We start from the raw sequence: 19,308 nt of genomic DNA on the forward strand, positions 1-19,308 counted from the left end.
AGATGATCAATGACAATCCTGGAGAATGGCATACAAAGTTGTCTGAAGCACTTTGGGCTTATAGGAATTCGCCTCGAACCAACACTAGAATGAGTCCCTTTGTACTCACTTATGGACATGATGCGGTATTACCTTTGGAAGTTATTGTACCATCCTTAAGGTTCGCAGATCAAACTGGCTTAACTCTGGCTGAGTTTGCAAAAGTTATGATGGTCGAATTGGAGAAGTTAGATGAAATGCGATTAAAAGCTTTTGGATTCAATAATGGCCGATAAGACTAAAGTTTCTCGAGCATACAATAAGAAGATGAAAAAGAAAGCCTTTGGGGAAGGAGATATGGTCTGGAAAGTAATTTTGCCTCTTGGCACCAAGGATTCTGCTTAACGCAAATGGTCACCTACTTGGGATGGACCATTTACAGTTGAGAAAGTACTTCAAGGTGAATCTTATATTCTTCGCAACATGTAAGGAAAGGTTGTGAAAAACCCCATCAATGGCCAATTCTTAAAATCTTACCATCCTCGTTTATGGGAGGTAATGAGAAGAATGGCCGAGTAGTAATTACAGTCATAATTTCTACTAAAAGAAAAGTAAAGCTGATCGAAATGGGTCAGGTTTGAGATAGATATTAAAAAATTAAAAATAATAATAAAATCATTAATAGGCAAAATCAATAGCATAAATCAGGCCTCATATATATATATATATATATATATATATATATATAACAAGACGAGAGGCCCGGTCAAGTTAGAATTCAAACAAATAATGCGTTCAGTTTTGTGAATTCTTTAAGGGCACACTCCTCCATTACTTTGGCCTCCTATCTCTATTTCTTCCAGGATTCTCCTTCAATCAGAGAGCGATCGAGCAAGTGGAGGACAATATTAATGCAGTGACCAAGGGAGATGGCTTTATCTTTCACATCCTTCCTGTGAGCAATGCTCTCTTTTGACCGTTCTTGATACAATGTGATTTGAGAATCAATAAACTCCACAATCTTAGATGAATTGGGGAAGATTCTCCAAGAATAAATTTCATCAACCTCTTTAATTCTAAGTCTAGTTCTTTTTGCTAGACTGGAAGAGTTCTTAGCACCATTTTGTTAAAGTGATGATGTCCATTCCAATGGAGACACGATTCCCAAGCGGTGTCATTGAGTCTCAACAAGGTGGAAGTTTCCCTGTGGATGGTTGCTTTCTATTGGGCCAAATTAGTAAACTTTTGAATCTTGAATTCTGTAGTGAAAAAGGTGGTTTTGAGATTCTTAAGTTGAGTCAGAAATTTATTAGATCTTTCAAAGCTTCATTAGTGGAAGCAACTATTGAATATTTATGGACAAAGGGATAGATGTCAAATAAGATACGAGAATGAGCAAAGCCCTCCAAATCCATGGCCAGGATTTCATCCAAAAAGGACTTAGCCTAAGAAACAAGAGTAGAAATCCCATCAAAAGACATCGCTATTAAAGTACAAAAGGATTCAAAAAATCTGAAGACAGAGAAGACATGGGTGTATGAGGAAAACTAGATAACTAAAGTGTTGTTTATATAGCCACTTGAGACATCAATTATATCTAGATTTGATGTGTCATGATGATTGGAATGCCCAATAATGGCATGCAAAATGTCTCCTCAGAAGGTGAAAAGAACGACCACGATGGTCGACATTAACAAAAAATGGCACACGACTAGCTCCGCTGTGGAAGAAACCTTTGGTGGTTACTTCAAACATACCGCGATACAAGTGGTCGAGCACAAATGGAGCAAGAGCTAGTCGTTGACCTCTAGCTAGTGTCTCGGCCAAATAAACAGTCTTTGGTTATTTAGACAGCTTTCACAAAAAGAAGATAATAGCAAATCTACATCATAAGAATGTCGTATGCTCCTGGTCATCAACGACATCATGAAATTTGCATTGAGAGGACAGGAAAGTAGAGTAGGCTCACTCGTTCTTGTTAAGAAGGTCGAAGAAATGTTCTTTATCCTGGGCAAAGTTGGGATGGACTGAATTTCCAAACGGAAGAAGATGAGTGCAAGCACAAACATTCATGATTGTTGCGCTCATCGAACCACATCCGAAATGGAAAGTATTGGTCGATCGACTCCAAAAAGCCAAGGTTGTAGTGAGAAGAGAAGGGTTTGTTGTATGTTCATGTGAACATAAATTGATATACTCATAAATATCAACTCGTCTTCAGGTATCACCGTACTGTTTTTCTACTCGATCAAACCATTCAAACCATCCTTTGATGGGTCTCGACCAGGATCTCGATGTCTTGAAAGTATTAGCTGAGTCAGGAAGAGAATCAAATTGAAGAAGAAATTTTTCACCCAAATAGATAGGGAAGAATAGATTTATAGATTGAATCTGTTCAGGAATAACTCCAAGGTGAAAATTTGGGCCGTGTGTGAGAAATAATCTATCATCAATAAGGGTATCAAAGATAATGTCTTCAAATACCATATATGATGGAAAAGCATCTAGATCTCTCAAGAAATCTTCTTGGTAATAAACTAGAGCAGAGGAACACCCTCATCCATAGCTCAAGTGGTAGACTTAGTGAAAGATACCTCATTTCAACACTGAGGCCTTGGTATCGATTCCCTAATAGGGGTGGCTAACAGTGAAGTGTGAACTGACAGTGGGTGTACTAACAAGCTAACAAAAAAAAAAACTAGAGCAAAGGATGAAGAAGCAGCCATGGAAGTTTACAAGGATTTCGAATGAGAAGGAAGTTTTGGTTAAGAGAGAAGAAAAAGCATAAAGTGCAAGATTCACAAAAGGTTACGACTAATTTTAAACACAGGTGTGTGTGTGTGTGTGTGTGTGTGTGTCAGTCGGGATCATGTGCATTAATGAAAAGGAAATGACGACTTCTCGAACAATATGATTACAAGCAACATGCCACAATGACGGTCGTTAAAAAGGAGTAAAATTGCCATTTAGTTTTCTTTTCAGTCACATAGAAGTAATAAGGATTTGAACCACGAAAAGATGGCCGATTACATTAATTGCATCAGACAACGAGCCACTGTCGCTTTTACCTTTTGCCCAAAAGCGAAGCAACGTGGAGAGCAACGTTGTACCCTTTTTCTGACCATCCCTAAGATAACCAATTAGAAAAGGGCATATGTCATTGTACAGGAAGGCAATATCATGTTAAAAATCTTCGGACATATTTGAAGCACTTTTTACGAAACCACAACTAGTGCTGAGCTAGATAGACACATCATCTGATGACAAAGCGTGGCCAAGAAGTCCAAAAGGTGGAAAGCAGTAGAGCAGAAATGAAACAATTAGAGGAACCTAAAGAGTCAAAAGGACTTAGAAAGCCTATATGACAACAATTCAACTGACATAACCGACAAAATAAGGAAGAAGAAACACCTAAAGAGAAGGACTATATCAATTCTCAATATAATTAGATCTTTCAACAAGGTGCCTTGCAGTTGCTCTCTGCGACCAACTAACCGTAAGTATTTACTTTTTGTTTGATCATTATTAATAAAAATTCTTGTCGTAAGGAAGGCAAATTGCAAACCACCTTTGAAGAAAGAACCCTACCTTTCAATAATTGCCCGATAACTTAGTTACAATTTGCAAGTGGTTGAATAGATAGCCAATCTCCTTGGATCTCAATCATATACAATCACAATTGATGTATCTACCTATATTAGTGATTGGGGTCAAATTGTTCGATTAGAAGTGAATCGTACCATCAGTTCTAGCATGCCGGCACACACCACATGTGACCGAAAACAAACCGACGACTACAGTTTAGTGACCATATCCAATACAAACTTTTTTAGGATATGCTTAACTTAGAAGCGGACATGCTAGCCACTATATTATTTTAATAATATTTAATTCCATCCATCATGTGCGAGGCCTGGGCCCTTCTTGGAGCCCAAAAATTTGGCCTATCTAAAATTCAGGTAAGCCACATTACAGGGAGCAGTAATTGGGATGATGACACCGACCGTGAAAAAAACAAAAAAAAAAATCTTTCAGATTGCATGTAGGGCCCACCCACCGAATTTTGTATATTCCATCTAATCCATTCAAAAGTTGTATCCAACTAAGATAAAGGGGCACAAAAATATATTAGGTTATTCCAAAACTCAGATGAACCACACAAGATGTGATTTTGGAAGTTGTAGATTAAATGGTTTAGGCCCACCTGAGTTTTAGGATGGCAAGAAGAATAAGAGGGTGCGCATAAGATGGACAGATGGGATATCATTAAAACATCACACCCGGCCCCACATATAGATTAGTATGTTAAGCTTAGCCATTTCCTTTGTAAATTAAACTTAAACTACGATCAACTTTTTAGAAATTAAACACACTACATGCGTCTTAATTTCTCAGTTACAACATAGTTTGAAAACCTGAAAGCTCAACTCAACTCAACTCAGCATTCAGCGCTGGTTTGTTGGACTAAAAAAATTCAACTCGGTTCAACTCAATATTTAATAATTATTGTTGATGCAAAAAACTAGTGAGCCTTCCTCTGTCCTACCACCTACACAAGAATGAAACAAAGGAGACCCTGGCTAGAGCCGGGGACCCTCCGATGTCAAAGTTAGTGATAGGGACGTATAGGAGGGTTTTTTAGAAGAGTTTTCTACGTACCTTTGAGCTTGGAGATTCCTATTTTTATAGGAATGGGAGGGTCTTGTCATGCAGGGATTCTCTTCCTGATATCTTGGAGGGCTAATTTGATCCATTTTTGGACTCCATCCGATCCCGAGATCTTCAAGATCGGGGATCCTTTTACGAGATTCTTGGGATAGCGTTTACACCGTCTTTTCCTTGCTTGGCACAGTCCTGACCGACTCTAATGAAGAGTTAGTCTCGACCAGCTTTAAGGATCAAGTTGTTTGCCATCTATCGGATAAGATGGAACCGATCCATAATCGATATCCTTTCTTAATCCGATAGCCGACTATGTAACTGACATAATTTGGGTCGGTTTTATGGTCTGTCGAGTGGCTTTGAGTGGCTTCTATGCCCTAGGCCTTGATCAGCCTCTTTAGATGTTGCTTCCTCATTTTTTGAGTCAACTTTATGCATCTTATATGCTTAGCCTTGTGGCTCGTGACTTTATAAGTCTCGGTCGGGGTTTATTCCTCACGATCCGAGTTAAGTCTCTCCTTTAGGCTTTTTACTTCTCTGCCTCGGTCAGGCTTAATGCCTCGGAATCTCGAGCAGTGTCAGTAGAGTTGGTCCATTCCATAGCCGGGTCTCCGGACTTGTCATATTTTTCCCCAACAGTAAGCCCCCTTACTCCTTGCGTCAACTGTGTTGATGCTAAGTAGTAAAGAGTTTTGGGTCGACTTGGACCAGAGACCGATATTATGATGGAGCATTTAATGTTCGCAGGAGTCATGCATTGTCCTGAACATGAGTTGATTTGTTGATCGAGGCCGTAAGCGCGAGAAGCCGCCAGAGCGTTTCTTCGGCTAATGAGCTTTGGACACGTGACGAGGGCGACATCTCCATCAGTGGGCGTGTGCCACATGTCGGGCGGGGGAGTCGAAACGGCTGTCGATTCGACTCCTTCTTAAATGCCCTTGCCACATGGCAAGGCTATAAAAGGAGGAGCGGGACCCCTTTCTCATTTTTGCATGCGCCCTCTTCTCTTCTCATTTTCGTTTTCTCTGTGCTTTCTACCATTTTCATCTTTCTTTCCTGATTTCCACTCACGTTCGCGTCCTTTTCGCCATCTCCGGTGAGTTCTAGCTCTCTCCCTCCCTTTCACTTTTAATTCTCATAACAATGCAAGGTTCCCAGAGCCCCCGGGAGGGAGCTTCTGGTGACGAGGGCGAAACAAGACATTTCTGGAATGTCTCGGAATCACCATCGCTGCTGGCGGAGATGGCCATTGGTGCCAATGAGGCCTTTCAAAACTCGGAGAGGGCAGCTAGGTCTTCAGCAGAGCGCCCTGCTTTTGTGGGTCCCTCTCGTAGAGGGGCGTCATTGGCGACTGCCCCTGGCAAACCTAATCCTCCCGGGGAGGAAACGGAGGGAGAAGATGAGGAGGTCAAAGGGGCTAGTAGGTCAGTCTCCACTCGAAGCTTGGCGAAGGTTACTGAGTCGACGGCCGAGGGAGGGGAGGCAAGAGATGATCAGAAGGGTCCGGTTCCCTTAGTTTTGACCGAGGTGGATCTGGATAGGATCAGGGCCGGGTACCATGTCCTGAACTCGGTCATCCTTCGCCTTCCCCTGCCGAGTGAGTTACTCGACCGTCCTCCTACTGGGATGGTCGCAATCTTTCAGGTCACTTTACAATGCGGCTTACGTCGACCCCTCCAAGGCATTGCTCGGGATTTTCTTTCTTGACTCCAGATTACGCCTAGGTAGATAGTTCCAAATGAGTGGAGGAACTTGTTCGGATGCTCGGTGTTATAGGCTGAGACAGAGCAACCCCCACTGATTATCGATGAGTTTCTCCATTTGTATCAAGTACGGTCAAATCCGTAGCAGCCCAGCTGGTACTTTTTGTTACTTAGAGGAACAAGGGTGGGCCTTTGATAATCGACCCTCCTACCTCCAACAAGCACTATAGAGATAGATGGTTCTGGGCATGTAGCTGCTAGGAGACTGCCTAGCCAGGACTCATTGAACCTCGCGTTCCTTGGGCACTCTCCCAAGCAGGTGACTTGGCATGCACTTTTTCCTTTATCTCCTCACACTATTGTGTCTCTGAGTCTAAATGAATGTATTTCACAGATATCCCTGAGCGCAGGCCGAAACTTAGAGCTGGCACCCTAGCATGGATCAATGATCTGAAAGCACTGAATCCGGAGGTGCGATCTTGGAAGGCACTTCTCCAGTCAGAGCGTCTTCTTGACTTGGGTTTAAACTCGGCCTTGACAGGTAACTTCTGGATGTCTGGTTGGATTTTCTTTAAATTTTACTTGACTCATCTTGCTTTTCCTGATGCAGAGATGGCTGAGGCAAGGCCCATTCTTTGTCCGCCTTCTAAGATGAAAGCTCATCCACAGTCAGAGACTCGGTCCGAGACTCGTCCTCTAAAGAGACCGAAGACGGTCTCGAAGGCTAAGGGGTAAGCCACATCGGCCATCCCGACCATGATCCAGACCGTAATAATCCCCGACTTGGAGGAAGGGGTGGAAGTGGCGGATGTGGTGGCTCCCGAGCCTCAGGTGACCCCTGAGCCAGGACCCGTTGCAGAGCGGGTCCCGGAACAGAGGGAGGAGCAGATAAGAGGGGAGCCCTCTGGAGGAGAGATGACTCAACAGGAGACATCGACCTTCCAACAGGCCGTGTCAGACATGGTCCCTTGGGCCATTTCCCATGGGAGCGAAAGAGAGTTCGTTGCCCTCTTCGAAACTCCCCAGAGACGGACTCTATCTCATGCGGTAAAGATTTTTCTCGAGGTAAGACTTGAACTTCTCACTTGTCTTGTTGATCCCTTCGATTTTAATCTGACTTTACCTTTTTCTTTTACAGTTCGCTCCTTGTTTGTTCAGGGCTAGCGTGGATCTGACCGAGGCTCAGAGTCGGGCAACGGAGGTTGAAGCACGACTTGAAGCTGTCGTGGCTCGGATCGGCATAATGTCCGGTGACTTAGGGCTTGCCCGAAAAGCCATTGAGGATGCCAAGGCCGAGTGTGCTCATGTGGCTTCGCTATTGAAAGAGGCTCAAGAGGAGAGTCGGTGAATTCGTCAGGCTCATGCCTCTTCCGAAGACAAGTTGTCTTGACTCAAGGATGAGACCAGGGCTGTCATTGAGTAAGCTAAGGAAGAAGCCAGGGACCAGGCCGTAAAGGCCTTTCTTGAGTCCCAAGAGTTCTCAGAAGAGCGAGATCGCTTGTATCAGGATGGATATACCAAATGTGTCCAACTGATGAAGCAAGCTTTCCCCGACCGTGATCTCTCGGGATTTGACGAATGTGCCTCTAGGTCTGAAGGTCCGAAAGCCGAGGCAACCGAGTCTGCTGACACTATGGATGGTATCGAGGTCGAGTCTAAGGCGGCTCTGGAGGTCGCTCCGAGTGGCTGTAGCAGCTGAGTCCGAGTTAGCTCCTGATGAACCTTGAAGCTGATTTGGAGCTATCAAGCACTTTAAGCACACCAAGCTTCAAGCACTTCTGTAACGCCCTAAAATTCGGGGGTCGAGCATAGCTCAGCTCCCGAGTTCCAAAACATCACTTATGCAGCATATTTAATGATGGATGTATGTTGTCTATATTAGTGCATAAAACATGGAATAGATTAAGCCAAATAGCAAATATAATTCAGGGATAAGTGAAGAAAGCAAGCGGAAGACTTATAGAAATATGTGTACAAGTGCAAATCCCTAAAGTATATATACATACCAGGTCGTATTTCAAGTGTTATTATCAAAATTACAAGTATCAAGTTACATCATTTAATTCCCAAAAGAAATCCCAGCATCCCGCGCATCAGAACGAGGCTCACTAGAACCCGTCTGAAAACTACATAAAAGAGAAAGCAGCCTCATCATCATCAATCTCCCGCTCTACCTCAGAGGTCGCCTCAACATCTGCAACATCAGCAACTAAGACAGAGTCTGGTGGGTGTTTAACACCGCCCCAGAACGTGGGAGTGAGTGATCAACTCAGTGGAACAATAAAGCAAAGGTTAACATGTTATCAGTTCAATCAAGCAGTAATGATAAAGCAGATCAATTAAACATGTCCTAAGTACTCTTGTTAATGCAAGAATGTATGAAGAATGATGCGTGCCCTCACGCATACACCCTCGGCGTCTTCATCTTACGTTACGCATGACATCGCCTTAAACTGCGCCACGTCTACAAAGCACATGCAAATGCGGTGCATAAACATGATTACCAAGTTGTTATTAGTCCTTTTCATACAGCAGGATTGGGAAGCTAAGGTACCTTCCTCATATCATCATCCAAACAGTGATCCATTCTAGGGTCGTCAGTCCTAGACATCTCATACGATCATATGGTTTCAGGTCGTTGCAAAGGGCTCATTACCAATCAATGCACGCCTATCATACCATCGTTACTACACTAAGGCTCGTCACCTTAATGCGGTATCCAGGCATGCTCGAGGTCACTACAGAGGGCTCATCACCAATCAATGTAGGCCGACAGCACGAATATAGTGTCCCATACTACCATAATCGGCTCACAAGTTTAGTTGCTCACTGGTCACTACGGGGAGGCTCGTCACCCCAGCGTAGGCCGACAGCTCGACCACGGTGTCCCATACCACCATGTCCAGCTCATGAGTCTTAGCGGATCAAGGTAACATGATTAATAAGATTTCATTGGTAAGTTCGGTACCCTAGATTCAAACAGTAGCGTCCATACATGGTGAACATACATCGGACAATCGGGTTACTTGACGAACTCGACTAGCACGAGCACACGTTGGGTTGAACAACATAGAGTGTGCAAACACTCCGCGTGGCCAAACCACTGCCGACAACTCTAATACGACTCGGGTTCGTCTAATCACGTCCTACGTGGCGAAAGCAACCTCAGCCATGAACTTAAGCCGATTACCGATTTCCTGGATAATTCATAGTCCCAAACACATTCCACTATAACAGATATTGATATCAACAATTTAGAATAGTAATGGAACAACAACTCAAATCATATGTATGTAAGCATCTGAAGAATATCAACTTAACATGGATTTTCACATAAGTAAGACTTGAAATTAAACAACAAGGAATGTAACTCGCATGAAGGAAATCACACACACACTAGTGGGAGAGTTGAGAATCGCTTCTCAACGCCCATACTAGGTTGATACATCACACTTTAGATCATTCAGACATTTCTACAAACACTTAGAATACATAATACAACATACATGACATATGTTGAAATACACACATTTGGACAATTTCTTTTACCGAGGAGTTGCCGCACATACAACTAGCATAAGTACATGATAAATAATCATGGCAATCACATGTTCATATTTTATACGCATATGATACTTTATACATACACATAGAATACATAAATCTCAATGTAACACAAGCATATCAGGAATGCAAAATAAACATAACATTTGGCATGTGAAATCTCATCCATAGCAAGAATAAACCATTCACTGACATTAAAAGCCTTGAAAACCATAACGTATACAATTAAAGTTCACACCTTAATCCAGAAAAGAACACCGAACTGATTTCAGACGATAAGTCTTCGTCAACGGCGACAGGATAACCTAAGGCAAGAATAGAAATGAGCTACAACAACACAAAGACTATTCTAACCTCTAACATAGATTAGGGTTAGGTTAACTTACCCAAAGATGAACTCAGAATCGTCGGAATAACGATTCAAAAGTGAAGGTTTAAGGATGAAGAAGAACAGGAAAGAATCTAAGATGATTCACCAACTTCTCTCTCACTTTCTCTCTCTTTTCCTTTCTATTTCAAAGCTAGGGTTAGGAAATTCGTATGGAAAAGAGAGCTAGGGTTTTAAGGTCTATAAATAGGCCTAACATTGATGAAAATAACCTCAGGGCCAAGGTATACTTAGGGTATAACCAAAACAAGCCTCTCTCGATCCAACGAAGCACTTCCGGTGGGCCGATTACCACGAAAGGTCGGACTTAAGCTCACTAACCATGGATCTAGGTCAAGCTGAGTTTTCGTACTGACTGGATCTACAGATCAGCCGTGGCGGACCACACACAAATCAACGATCACCGAATCTCAATCAGTTCCACAAGCACAAGGACATGCCTGGGCCACCTTTCCTGATCAGAGGGTGAAATTGGGTCAAAATTCTACGGTCAGATTGCTTAAAATTGTCGCGCAAGTGACACGACTCAAATTTCATAAAATCTTAATTAATTTTCAACCGTTCTCACACTCTTCACTCCGAACTCAATCAAATTGACCCAGAACATCATCTGGACTTGATTTTTGAGGTGATGGTCAAGTCCAACATGGTGACCACAACAGCCTAAGATCATCGCTATCGGACTTTCGACGCGCGGTCCAGGTCCGATCCAGAACTTTCAAAAATTTCCAAGAGCAACTGGATTTAGCGATGAATCCCAGATTTCAGCGTAACATAGCGCTAACTATTCTACAGATTTTGAGTCATGCAGATCCAATTTAAAGTGATTGATGCAAATTTCATAAGCAATCGAGTTAAGCGCTAATTACCCTAAAAAGCTTCCAAGGAAAACAGAGGTAGTACTCGGGTCTTGGCACAAATTTTTTTGGGTCATTACAACTTCAAACACATTAAGCGGGCTCGAGAGCATCTGCAATCGAGAGGGGACATAGCATATTGCGACTGACTCTTTTTGCCTTTGTCTTTATGGTTCCATCAATGTAATTTCAAAGTAGAAACTAATGAAATCCGATGTAAAACACATACTGGTAAATGAATATATTCGGTTTTCTTATTCATTTGACTCAGCTTACATATTTTTCATTCTTTGCTTAACTGAGTTTTCACAAACTCAGCGGCCGACCTAGGGATAATAGATCTTTAGATGCTCGGCATTCTAAGGATGGGGTAGTAATTGCCCGGTTAGGTCTTCCAACCGATATGTTTCAGGTCGGATGGTGCTTGAGATAACATAGGGCCCTTCCTAATTGGGTCCCAGTGTGTCCACACCAACTTCTTTAGTGTTCAAGAATATTTTCCGGAGGACCATGTCTCCCACTCGGAAGCATCTAACCTTGACTCGGGCATTATAGAACCGAGCTATTTGTCGTTGCCGAGCCATCATCCGCGACCAAGCTTTTTCCCTTTGTTCTTCCATGAGATCAAGTCCGAGAGCCAAAAGTTCTTTATTGTGTCGCTCGTTAAATGAGCTGATCTGAGCCGAAGGTAGTCCGATCTCCACCAGGGTGACGGCTTCCGAGCCATACGCAAGGAAGAAAGAAGTTTCTCCCGTGGCTGTTCGAGCAGTGGTTCGGTATGCCCACAATATTTTAGGAAGCTCTTCAACCCATGCGCCTTTAGCTCGGTCGAGTTTGGTTCGGAGATGTCATTTAATGATCTTGTTAACTGCCTCGACCTATCCTTTTATCTGAGGATGATGGGGGGATACATAAACGTTTCTGATCCCGAGATTATCGCACATTTCTCAGTATTGTCTATTATCGAACTACTTCCCATTTTCGGTAACAATGGTTCAAGGTATCCTAAATCAGCAGACGATGTTTTTCCATACAAAGTCCGTGATCTTCTGTTCATTTATCCTAGCTAATGGCTCGGCCTCGGCCCATTTCGTGAAGTAGTCCACTGCAATGATGGCAAACTTAGTCTGGCATTTCTCCAAGGGGAGTGGTCCGATGATGTTGATTCTCCATTGTGCGAAGGGCCACGGACCAGCTATAGGAGTCAACTCCTCATGAGGTTGTCTCGGAATGACTGCGAATTGTTGGCATTTGTCGCAACTCTGGACAAGTTTATGTGCATCGTACTGAATGGTCGGCCAGTAATACCCTTGATGCAAGACCTTATGCATGAGTGATCGTCCTCCCGAGTGATTTTCACAGATCCCGTTGTGAATCTCTTATAACACATAATCGGCTTCATCGGGGTTCAGGCATCGTAGCAAAGGAGCGAAGAATCCTTTCTTGTACAACACTCTATTAAGTATGGTATAACGAGAGGCTCAGATCTTCAATCGTCGGGCCTCGGCACGATCCTCAAGCAACTTTCCACTGTTAAGATATTGGACGATCGGGTCAAGCCAAGTAGGCTCTGAATCGATTGAATGTACGATCGAGCTATCCACGTCATCGATACTCGGCTTAGCAACGTACTCGATTGGAACAGACCTGGGTATGTCGTCTTCGTCAGCAGAGGCAAGTTTTGCTATTAGATCGACCTTAAAATTTTTCATTCGGGGGATTCGAGTCACAATACATTGTTGAAACCATCGATCAACTCTTTGGCTTTCTCCATATATGCTTTCAATTGCTCTTTGCGTGTTTGGTACACGCTAGTGACTTGATTGACGACCAACTACAAGTCGTTGAATACGTTGAGATGAGTAACTCCCAAACTGGTAGCTAGTTGGAGGCCGAGCAATAAGGCTTCATATTCTGTTGTATTGTTCGAGGCTTGAAATCTAAGTCTTAAGGCATATTGCATATAGGTTTGATCGAGAGTTTTCAAGATAACTCCTGCCCTGTTTGCCTTAGAGTTGGATGAGCCATCGACATAAAGCTTCTAGGGGATTGGGTCGAGCGATGACTCGGGAGAAGCAGTCGTCAATTGTTCGGTTCCATCTCGGTAAGTGAATCGTCTTGTGGTGTAACTTCAGCTATAAAGTCAGCCACATCTTGTCCTTTTATCGTTATTCTCGACTTGTATTGAATATCGAATTCACTGAGCTCGATTGCCCACTTCATTAGTCGACTGGAGGCTTCTGGTTTCTGAAGGATCTGACGCAGTGGGAGATCGGTCATGACGACGATAGTGTGAGCTTAAAAGTATGACCGAAGTCGTCGCAAGGAGACAACTAGGACTAGGGCCACCTTCTCTGAAGGCGGATATCTTGTTTCTACCGGTAATAATGATTTACTGACGTAATACATCGACAATTATTTTCCTTCATGCTTGCGTATCAAAGCCAAGCTTACAACTGCGTCGGAAATCGCCAGGTACAATAACAACGCTTCCCCAAGCTCGAGTTGCGATAAGATAGGTTGAGATCTGAGGTATGACTTTAACTGCTGGAATGCTGCTTCACACTCTTCCGTCCACTCTACTGTTTGTCGACCCTTTAGTTATTTAAATAATGGGAGACACTTATCTGTAACTTGAGAGATGAAACGGTTGAGTGCGACTACTCGTCCAGTCAGCCTTTGTATATCCTTGATAGTTTTTAGGGATTTCATGTCAAGTAATGCTTTGATTTTCTCTGGGTTTGCCTCGATTCCTCGCTGGTTGACCAGAAATTTAAGAAATTTTCCCGAGCCAACCCCAAAGGCACACTTACTCAGGTTTAACTTCATCTGGTATTTGCGAAGAATGAGAAACATCTCCTCTAGGTCGACAATATGATCGGCCGCATGTATACTTTTGATGAGCATGTCATCAATGTATACTTTCATGGTTCGGCCGATCTGCCGAGCGAACATCTTATTTACCAATTGTTGGTACGTTGCTCCCGCATTCTTTAGACCAAAAGGCAACACACGGTAACAGTAAAGTCCTTTGTCGGTGACAAAGGTAGTCTTAGATTTATCTAATTGATTCATTACAATTTGATTGTATCCAGAATAAGCATCTATAAAACTAAGAAGTTCGTGCCCTATCGTACTGTCCACCAGTTGATTGATCCTCGGAAGAGAGAAGCTATCCTTTGGGCAGGATTTTTATAAGTCGATATAGTTAATACAGACTCGCCACTTTCCGTTGGCTTTCTTCATGAATACGACATTAGCTACCCATTCCAGATAGTATATATCCTCAATGAATTTAGACTTGAGGAGCTTACTAACCTCTTCTTCAATAATAGCGTACCTTTCGGGGCCGAGTGGTCGTCACTTCTGTCAAATCGGTCGGTAGGTCAGATCGATGTTAAGTCGGTGAGTCATCACTAAGGGATCGATCCCAGGCATATCTTCATGACTCCATGCAAATACATTAGCATATCGTCAGAGTAGTGATATCAGCTTGTCTTTTAGAGGCGATTGCAGAGACGAGCCAATCTACACTATTTTGAACTCGTCTATCTTGACCAAGGGTACTGAGATGAGGTCCTTTACTGGTTGTCCTCGCTCGTATGTCTCGGCCCAAAGGTCCAATGATTCAATCGTGGTTACCTCGACTGGAGCCTTTACGGTCGTCGCGTAACAGCGTTGTGAGTTTTGTTGATCGCCTTTTACGACTCCTACTCCCAACTCAGTCAGGAATTTCATGGAGAGATGGTACGTTGATATCACAACTTAGAGAAGGCTCAGAGAGGGTCGAGTGAGTATAGCGTTGTAGAACGATCATTGGTCGACTATCAAAAAGTCGACCATTACTGTCACTTAGTGCGAAGGGTTACCAGTAGTGAGTAGCAATGAGATGACTCCTTCGGGGAGTGTTCGTCTGCCAGAGAATCTGATTAATAGGGTGTGAACTGGCCGTAAAGCTGATCGTTCGACATCCATTTTGTCGAACGCTTGAACGAACAGTATGTCTACGGATGACCCTGTATCAACGAGAATGTGAAATACCTTATAGTTTGCTATAGTGAGGGTGACAACCAATGCATCATTGTGCGGATGATAAATACGTTGAGCGTCTTCATCAGTGAATGATATGCAGTATTTCTCCATTTTCTTTTCTTTCGAAGGCTGAGCTAGTATCAGGATTTCAGACTCAGGCCGACTGATGCTCCTGGCTTGATTTTTCCGAGCATTGTTTGAGTCGCCTCCGCCTCAGGGACCACTGACAATGGTTCGAATTTCCTCCGTGGGTCGGTTGGTGCCCGAGCGTTCTTTCGTTGTCCCAGTTCTCTTGACATACTCTCTTATACGGCCTTCTCGGATGAGTCACTCGATCTCTTCCTTTAAGTGGTAGTAATCACTCGTATTATGCCCATGATCGCGATGGTAATAATAGTACTTGTTTTTGCTCCAACAATTCAGGTTGCTTCGGAGCCTATTTGGCCAGTTGACAAATCATTCAACCTTAATTTTCATCAAAACCTGTTCTTGCGACTTGTTGAGTAGGGTATATGTTGAAAACTTGCGGTCTAGCCGTTTACCCAACTTACGCTCATCATGTGTTCGATCATCTTTACACTTCTTTCCACTGGCCGAGTCAACTTCTTTCTTTGCTGACTCTTTGGCCAGGACTTTTACGTTTTGGGCAGCTTCGCGCATAATCCGGGTTTCCTCGGCATCCGCGTACTTATCTGACCGGACCATGAACTCGGCCAGAGTAGTAGGCGGGTTCTTGTCCAAGGATGTTAGAAATGGTTTATCTCTGACGCCTTGCATAATTGAGCTGAGTGTTGTTTCGTCTGAATGTTTCTGAACTTGGAGCGATTCGAGATTGAAGAGTTTGATATAATCTTTCAGCATCTCTCCCTCTTTTTGCACTATGTTATTCAAGTGTGCAGGTGGCTTCAGCTTTTTCTTTCCACCAATGAAATTGGTGAGGAAGGCATCACTGAGCTCCGTAAATGAGCTAATGGACTTTGGTTTCAACTGCTTGAACTAAAGTCGAGCTACGTCGGCTAAAGTGAGGGAGAAGGCTCGGCACATCACAGTGTCTGAGGCATCGTGCAGTTCCATATGTGTTCGGAAGGATTCGATGTGCTCGGTTGGATCGGTCTTACCGGTGAAGGGTGTAATTTGCAGAAGACGGAATTGTTCCGGTAGCCGAGCTTACATTATTTCTTCTATGAACGAAGATACTTTTGCCTCGGTCCTTGTTGAATGTGCATCACGGCCTTGCTTCATGTCAGCAATCTCTTCCCACACTTCTCTCCTAAAGTCCTGGAGGTCACCTTCTAAAGTTCATCACTATCGGTCGTACCTTCTACCGGAGGCCTGCTGCGCCTCCTCTGATCTATTGTGTCGTAGATCGGAGGTTGGCAGTGGAGCGGTCATGGAATGAGCGGGCGTAGGCTCGGCAGGACCCTGGTGCTGACTCGGCTAAGGGACAGACCATGGAGAGGCAGGTTGAGGGTCGGCGAATTATTGTGGAGCATTCGCCCAGCCATTATCATATTGAGGCGGAACTCGCTGGCAATGGATCTGCTCCAGCATCTGCCTCATATAGTTTAGATCAGTCCTGAGGTCTTAGACTTCCTTATCTAATTGACCATTTCCTTGGTTCCGTTGATTGTACCGGGTCGAAACAGAAGTTGCTGGACAGGGGGCAAAGTCTTATCGATTATCAGGTTGGTTCTGAGCCCCTTGGGCTCCGTTCGTACCTGGCGAACCTTCAAGTGTCGGCGGTCCAATAACAATGACCTCAATAGGCGCGTTTTGAGCAGTTCTTCTGGTTCTCGCCATTGAAACTCGTTTGAAGCTTTTCGATAGAGCCTGAAAAATGACTTTTCGTATTGTTTCCCATAGACGGCGCCAATCTGTTGATGAAAAAAACTGGTGAGCCTTCCTCTGTCCTACCACCTGCACAAGAATGAAACAAAAGAGACCCTGGCTAGAGCCGGGGACCCTCCGATGCCAAAGTCAGTGATAGGGACGTATAGGAGGGTTTTTAAGAAAAGTTTTCTGCATACCTTTAAGCTTGGAGATCCTGTTTTTATAGGAATGGCAGGGTCCCATCGTGCAGGGATTCTCTCCCTAATATCTTGGAGGGCTGATTTGATCTATTTTTTGACTCCATCTGATCCCGAGATCTTCGGGATCGGGGATCCTTTTACGAGATTCTCGGGACAGCGTTTACGCCGTCTTTTCCCTGCTCGGCACAGTCCTGACCGACTCTGATGAAGAGTTAGTCTCGATCAACTTTAAGGATCAAGTTGCTTGCCATCTATCGGATAAAATGGAACCGATCCATAATCAATATCCTTTCTTAATCCGATAGCCGACTAGGTTTTATGGTCGGTCGAGTGGCTTTGAGTGGCTTCTATGCCCTGGGCCTTGATCGGCCTCTTTAGATGTTGCTTCCTCGTTTTTCGAGTCAACTTTATGCATCTTATATGCTTAGCCTTGTGGCTCGTGACTTTATAAGTCTCAGTTGGGGTTTATTCCTTGCGATCCGAGTTAAGTCTCTCTTTTAGGCTTTTTGCTTCTCTGCCTCGGTCGGGCTTAATGCCTCGGAGTTCTGGGTAGTGTCAGTAGAGTTGGTCCATTCCATAGCCGGGTCTCTGGACTTGTCATATTTTTCCCCAACAATTATAATTAGTATTTGATGCATTACTTTGATGATATGCTGGTTTTCCAGATTTACTTTTTATTAATAATAATCATAATTTAAAACTCTATATCTAGGCAGGTTGACTCGGCCGAGTTTGGAGCCGAGTCAGTGAGTTTTAGAACCATGATTTAAACAGCCAGATTCGGTACGTTGCCCCTTTGACTGTAAATCTTATTGTGTTTGTTGGTCTTGTGTATTGACCTGGGCTCGGTTCGGATTGGCTCAGGACTCGACCCTAGCTGCAATACTCTTACGCCCATGTCCAGTCATGGCGGTGGCGAATGCAAACATCAGAGTCGGAGAAGGCGTCAACAAGGTGACACGGATCTGCATAAGGGGCACCAAAGACACTTTCTACAAGGAGAAAAGCTTCCAAGCTCAGATCAAGATGTGGCCCCCAAGCCAAATACTGACGGTTGAGAGTGACCACAGCCCATTCTTTTCTGCCCCGACCCAGCTCTTCAGCTTGCTAGTCGAGGCCACAGCTTCAATCTCTTCTGATTAAAGGTTTATGCAGCACCCAGGCTCTCTGGGGCCCACCATGTTTCATATGTAAAATCTACTCCGTCCATCAGGTTCTATTCCCGGTTTTAGTCAACAAACAGAAGATAAGTTAGATTCGCAATTCAGTTGGGCCACACCACAGGTAACAATGTGCACTGGATGCTAACCATAGATTGTTTTTGAGTGATGCCACCATGTTGTGCATCTTTCATCAAACCCGTTGATCAAGTGTAACTCACTTGGATGAAGTGAAGATAGAAAAATCAACACGATCCAAAACTCACGTGTCTCAAATTGTCTGAAACTACAAGTTTTAACATTGTTCCCATTGTGTGGTCCAGCCAAGTTGTTGGTGGGCTGATTTTCTACATATACATTTCAAAAAAGCCTTTCCACCTGATGGACAGAATAGATTTACATAAACAACATGGCGGGCCATACAGAGCTTGGATGTTTTACGTGCAGGTGTTATAGACAATTCCTACCTACAATTATATAAGCATCGTATGCCCTCATTCACTGTTCATTGTTACTTGGCCTTTGACATTAAATTGTTTAGGGTGATAGTGGATGATTTTATTTTCTTCTTCTTCTTCTTCTTCTTCTTTCTTTTTATTTATTTATTTATGAATCTTCAAAATAAAATGTTTTGAAATTGTTTTAAAGGTTTCCTTTTCAAAAGTGAGAAATTAAGGAGATGTTTGGCATCTCTGCTAATCAGAGTTGTTTGGTAAAACTATAATTTCACCATTTATTGTTATTTTTTAGAACTTTTCTAGTAATTTCATCTTATCCTCTTCTCTTTTTAATTAGCTAAAAAACTTATCTAGTAATTCCCATCTTATCCTCTTCTCTTTACTTTACAATGTCTCCAAAGTAGGCCCACATGATGGACGACCCATATTGAAAGCGGGGCCCCACATGATGAATGGTCTACATCAAAATGGGTCT

The 19,308-nt window shown here is 43.4% G+C and overlaps 1 protein-coding gene across 4 annotated transcripts in view; it reads left to right on the plus strand.

Moving 5' to 3' along the window:
• Window positions 1-18,883, plus strand: part of LOC131223879 (methylesterase 17-like) — a 71,303-nt gene extending 52,420 nt beyond the window's left edge. For 2 of the 4 annotated variants that reach the window (XM_058219413.1, XM_058219412.1), the window contains one exon: window positions 18,080-18,883. In XM_058219413.1, the coding sequence (XP_058075396.1) occupies window positions 18,080-18,273 (194 nt within the window). In that variant the 3' untranslated portion in view covers window positions 18,274-18,883. Of the gene's footprint in view, window positions 1-17,927; window positions 17,999-18,079 lie in introns of those variants that run through there. The other 2 variants (XM_058219414.1, XM_058219416.1) reach the window with 2 other exon arrangements.
• Window positions 18,884-19,308: the final 425 nt, after the last annotated feature.

Source organism: Magnolia sinica, chromosome 13 (assembly GCF_029962835.1).
Source record: "Magnolia sinica isolate HGM2019 chromosome 13, MsV1, whole genome shotgun sequence".
Classification (NCBI taxonomy): domain Eukaryota; kingdom Viridiplantae; phylum Streptophyta; class Magnoliopsida; order Magnoliales; family Magnoliaceae; genus Magnolia; species Magnolia sinica.